General features: G+C 45.1%; 1 protein-coding gene across 2 annotated transcripts in view; it reads left to right on the top strand.

Moving 5' to 3' along the window:
• The window catches only part of LOC107119361 (carbonyl reductase family member 4-like), a 24,149-nt gene extending 19,676 nt beyond the window's left edge, over positions 1-4,473 (top strand). For both annotated transcript variants that reach the window (XM_015421823.1, XM_015421824.1), the window contains exons 5-6: positions 1,924-2,058; positions 3,938-4,473. In XM_015421823.1, the coding sequence (XP_015277309.1) occupies positions 1,924-2,058; positions 3,938-4,116 (314 nt within the window). In that variant the 3' untranslated portion in view covers positions 4,117-4,473. The remainder of the gene's footprint in view (positions 1-1,923; positions 2,059-3,937) is intronic.
• Positions 4,474-5,903: the final 1,430 nt, after the last annotated feature.

The following is a 5,903-nucleotide window of genomic DNA, read 5'->3' as shown; positions in this document are numbered from 1 at the left end:
TGCTGAACCACTGAGTTCAGAGCGTTTGGTAATTAAAAACTTTATCGATTGGACACACTGTAAGTTGAAAATATGAATATTTGTAATGTCACTGATATACACATTGTTTTTTGGTTCATACATGTTAACTCTTATGCATTCTTGACGTAGGGTAAAGGTAAAGGTTCCCTTGCTCGAAAGCCAGTCGAGTCCGACTCTAGGGTTGCGGTGCTCATCTCCGTTTCAAAGCCGAAGAGCCAGCGCTGTCCGAAGACGTTTCCGTGGTCATGTGGCCGGCATGGCTAAACACCAAGGCACACGGGACGCTGTTACCTTCCCACCGAAGTGGTCCCTATTTATGCAATTTCTTGTTTTCGAACTGCTAGGTTGGCAGGAGCTGGAACTAGAGACGGGAGCTCACTCCGTCATGCGGCAACTCGGGTCTCGAACTGCTGAAGTGCTGACCTTCCACAGCCTGCAGTTCAGCATCTTAACCACTTGAGCCACCGCAGCTCTTGACGTATCAGTTAATAAAAAACGTATTAAATTGTAAAAAAAAAAAAATGCCAAGCAAATTAAATTTTCCTTCTCCCCCTTTTTAGTTCCCTAAGCGGCACAATATGGATTCTTGGGACAATGATTTACAGTTTCCCGGGATATAATTTCTTTTAAAAAATCTTTAATTCTTTAACATCATATGTCTAATTCTGAATATGGCCCCAACATGCAGATCAAAATAAAATCTACACACCGAAACCTCAGGGAGATGAGGAATGTGTTTACAAATATTTACACAAAAAATTCCATAAAGTAAGAAGGGGGCTCACCTTTCCACCCCAGACAAGAAGTGGTATATGTGTGCAGGTGCATACATTGTATCTGTAATGATTTCATGGTCTGGTGTGTGTGTTTCTTTAAATGTTTAGTTTGACTGCATTACTGTAAGAAGAGTGATAGGGGGATACAAGTGTGATGTGATTGGCTGATGACTGAGAGTGTGGGAGGAGGGGTGTCTATGAGAGTGATTCTGTATGTGAAGTTTGAAGAGAGGATAGTCTGTGAGACTATGGGAGTTTTCGAGTCTATTCTGTGTGAATAAGACAAAGAGTTCAGCCTGTGTGATATATGTGTGCAGGTGCATACATAGTATCTTTTAAAAAAATGTGCATTGAAAATGTATTCAATGAAGGCTGCAGCTAAATCTCTATATCATGGGTGTCAAACATGCGGCCCAGGGGCCAGATCAGGCCCCCGGAGGGCTTCTCTCAGGCCCGCAGTCAAACTGGCTGCCTTCTGCTTCTTCTTCCAGTTCTGCTGCTGCTGTGTCAATCGTAGGTTTGCAGCTTACAGATACACACCTGAACAGCATACTCAAGATTGCAACAGCACAGATATTTTGATGCAATAATTCAGAGCAAGAGGTGTCAGTTATCAGACACTGTTATATGAACAAAATATAGCAAGAGTGCTACTGTTTTAAGCATGTTTTTATTTTAAGTAAAAAAACCCCCACCCATTGTGTTTGTGTCCTTTATAAAGTTTATAGCTCCACTATAAAGTGTCCTTTATAAAGTTTATAGCATTACATTTCATGACACACATGGCCTGGCCCAACAAGGTCTCATTTATGTCAGATCCGGCCGTCATAGCAAATGAGTTTGACAGCCCTGCTCTATATAGTAACCCTGTGCTGTTTCTTCTACCCATTTCAAGTATTTGTAGGTTCCTGTTTAACTTTCCAAACTTCCTCCCTAATGCATTTCACTGAAGGCATGTTTGCTTGTTCAGTGCATGTTAAGCCATCGATACAGACTATTTTAAAAAATACTATGGTTAAAAGCTCTACATTTATCACAGCACAGTACACCAGTTGGAAAATGCAATTTGTCTTGTTAGGATTCTTAAACCTACCATTTAGTTTCATTTTATTTTATCTCGTTTTAGGAAGTATCGTTGGACTGAAGGGTAATTCCGGTCAGTCTGTATACAGTGCCAGCAAAGCTGGGTTAGTTGGATTTTCTCAGTCTCTCGCTAAAGAAGTAGCAAGAAAGAACATTCGAGTCAACGTGATTGCTCCCGGTTAGTTCCGAGTTAAATTACGTATTCTCTGGATGTCACTTGGGATTTGAGAGTCTCATAGGGCTGCCAGGTCTCAGTTGGAAAATACCTGGAGACTTTGGGGGGGTGGACCTGGGAGAGGGTGGGGTTTGGGGAGGGGAGGGGCCTCAGCATGGTACAATGCCATAGATTCCACCCCTTAAAGCAGCCATTTTCTCCAGGGGAGCTGATCTAGGGCTGCCAGGTCCCCTGGGGGGGGGGGTTGCCTGCTCTAGGGTCCCCCGACCCACCAGCTCGGATCTGGGCCCTGGGGAAAACTCCGCCATCAAAGTGCCTGAATCAGGCCGATGTGCCCGGTGTGATAATGTCACCCGGAGGTGATGTCATTGCACCGGGCACGTTATTGGGGGCGCTCTAGCATTTGACCTTAAAACTCTATGGTACCATAGAGGCATCCCCGACATGATGATGTCACATTGGGGATGTCCGCTCCCTCCGCCCACCCGATGGGCACGCGGGGAAACGCCAGCTCCCTGCACTTAAAGGGAGCCCCTTTAAGTGCAGGGAGAAGGGAGAGGGGTGGCTGCGGGTGTTGGGGCTTGGGTGCGGGGCTTCCCCTGTCGGCCAGCTGGCTGGCGGTGGGTAGAACCCCCCCCAAAATGGGGGACCCCTGCCAAACCAGGGGGTTTGGCAACCCTAAGTGGGGGGTTCTTGTATCAGAGAAATCTATGCTGCCTTTAGCTTTTGTTTTGATAACATTTTTGAAGTGTATCTTACTAAGTTCAGTAATGAGATATTGCCAAGAAGCCCGGTTAGATCAGGCTGTAAATATAAAATTCAGTTTCTTCCACATCCAGTTTTACTCAGATTGGTCCTGTTTAGGGTTGTACATCAATGCTCCCTCTAAGCTGTGGAGTCTTGTGAGCAAACATTCTACTTTGTGAGCTACTGAAATTAAAGTTGTCAGCAAGTGATTTGGGAGCCAGTGTGGTGTAGTGGTTAAGTGCGCAGACTCTAATCTGGGAGAACCGGGTTTGATTCCCCATTCCTCCACTTGCACCTGGCTGGATGACCTTGGGCAAGCCATAGTTCTGGCACAGCTGTTCTTGAAAAAGAGTGGTTTCTGTCAGAGCTCTCTCAGCCCCACCTACCTCACAGGGTGTCTGTGGTGGGGAGGGGAAGGGAGCTTGTAAGCCGCTCTGAGACTCCTTTGGGTAGTGAAGGGCGGGGTATAAGTCCAATTTCTTCTTCTTCTCTTCTACTGCATAGTTTGCTGTGGAGCCATCCCTTCCTGAGCTAAGAGAAAAATGTGTGAGCCAGAGGCTAAAAAACTGTGAACTAGCTCACACTAACTCACCTTAGAGGGAACATTGAAAACCCCCAGTATTTTGGGGGTTTGGGTATTCTCCTGCAGTCCAGTTTAAACCGGGCTGCTGGAGAAGAGAGCCCCAAAAGTCTGCGAGTGATCCCAGAAAGCATTTAAAGGGCTTCTAGTCCCTTTAAATGCACTTCAACTGTGGTGACTCAGCCAACTCGAAAAATCCCAAATATTTTCAGGATTTTTTTGGCTGGCCATTTCCGGATAGCCGACTAAATGGCCCACTTGCTAACCGGCTGAAAAAATATATGGAAAATACCAATACAGTATTTTTTCATGGGTTTTTTTTGGGCTTGGTTTAGCCAATTGCACCTCTCTAATCCTTATTTCAAGAACCTTCAGATAAAACGGAGTATGTAAACATACTTTCAGTTGAGTTGATTCTCTGTTCTGCAAACTGTAGTATGAGTTTTGACAAATTATGACACTGGTTCTCAGGAAGCTGTGTAGATGTAGCTGGAGCTATGTCAAGATTTTACTTTTTCTTTTTCTTTCTAACATCCCCCCCACCTCCCCGGTTAGGTTTCATCCATACGGATATGACAGCACATTTGAAAGAAGAGCAGTTGAGGAAAACTATTCCTCTTGGAAGGTTTGGGGAACCGCAAGAAATTGCCAAAGCAATCGTATTTCTTCTGGAGTCTCCTTACATAACAGGACATGTGCTGGTTGTCGATGGAGGTTTGCAGCTCATGATTTAAAATTTCTAACAGCACAGTTTTGAATCTGGGGAGAATAATTCAGCCACCAGGCTATGTGGAGGATGTTACAAAGTAGTACAAATTGTTGGTAGTCTGGAAAACTTTAAATTATGGGCTTATATTGCTATTTGTATGTAGAGAAGAAAATTCTGTCTGTATGACACCGAATGAAAAATATGTGACTCCTGTATTCTGTGTATGTGCAAATGTTAAGAGAGACACTGAGGATTGTATTTTGGAGAGTTAGTATGCGGACATTCTAAATGAAACTGTCTATTTTAAATTCTGTTTGCATAAAGGTATGGCATTTTATTCACAACTATGTCATAGCAAAGTCCATGTGTTCCATTCAGAAAAGCAAAGCAAAGTGACAATAAAGTACTTTAAAATAGTCCAAGGCTGTGTAAGAGCACTTGCATGATCATTTATTTTTAGGAGATTGAATTTATACCCCACCATCTACTACCCGAAGGAGTCTCAGAGCTGCTTACAATCTCCTTTCCCTTCCCCACAACAGACACCCTGTGAGGTAGGTGGGGCTGAGAGAGCTTTCCCAAGGACTGCCCTTGAGAGAACAGCACTGAGAGAACTTGTGACTGACCCAAGGTCACATCAGCAGCTGCATGTGGAGGAGTGGGGGATCAAACCCGGTTCTCCCAGATTAGAGTCCACGCTCTTAACCACTGTACCAAACCGAAGGCCCAGCCAAAGAGGGTACTGTGGTGAGGGAACACCAAGACAGAAACGACTACTCACACAATCAATACTGCCAACAGGTCCTGAAAATCTGCATCCTAATTTGAAGGAAAAATGTCCAGGTAGCTCTTACCTGCTTCCCAACTAAACTGATGTAAATTTTTTTCAAGAAACTGCACTGCTTACTCCAAAAGCGCAAAGACCCCCATAACCCACTTGAATAATCCTGTTGGTATTTTTTTAAAAAAAATCTTAACAGAGACCAGGAATTCTTTAATCTAGCAAATGACACGTTTGAGACAGCTATTTTCTAACCATTTTTTCAGTGGCGTGATACAATTTCAAATCAAAGCACCGCCACAAACTGCCGTAATTCTTGTTGGGGGGATTAAGAGACCATGGGGGAGGGGGGTTGAAACAGGCAGGAACCCCATAGTTTGAGAGAAAGAGAGAGACAGACACACAAACCTGTTCCAAAGTATCTGTGTTTCAGTGAAAGAAAACCATACTGCCAGTTTGGTGTAGTGGTTAAGTGTGCAGACTCTAACCTGGGAGAACCGGGTTTGATTCCCCACTCCTCCACATGGAGCCGCTGGATGACCTTGGGCAAGCCATAGTTCTGTCAGAGCTGTCCTTGAAAAAGAGCAGTTTCTGTCAGAGCTATCACAGCCCCACCGACCTCACAGCCCAGTGTTCCCTCTAAACTGAGTTAGTGTGGGCGAGCTCACAGTTTTTTAGCCTCCGGCTCACACATTTTTGCCTCCGCTCAGGAAGGAAGCCCCCGAGCAAACTAACTTATGCAGTCGCTAAATTGCTCGCTCACAACTTAAATGCCAGTGGCTCACAAAGTACAGTTCTTGCTCACAAGACTCCACAGCTTAGTGGGAGCACCGGGTGTCCGTTGTGGGGAGGGGAAGGGAAAGGAGATTATAAACCACTCTGAGACTCCTTCGGGTAGTGAACGGAGGGGTATAAATCCAATCTCCTCGTCCTCCTCCTCTTTTTCTCAATCTCCCCCCCCCAGGGCTTGCCAAATGCCCCCCCTCCCCCGGAAGGCAGTAGGTGGGGGGTTACAGCTGCACTGTCCTGTC

Source organism: Gekko japonicus, unplaced genomic scaffold (genome assembly GCF_001447785.1).
Source record: "Gekko japonicus isolate JY-2015 unplaced genomic scaffold, Gekko_japonicus_V1.1 scaffold6103, whole genome shotgun sequence".
Taxonomy (NCBI): Eukaryota; Metazoa; Chordata; class Lepidosauria; order Squamata; family Gekkonidae; genus Gekko; species Gekko japonicus.
Note: the sequence above shows the minus strand (reverse complement) of the source record. Positions and strands in the feature narration are given on the sequence as shown.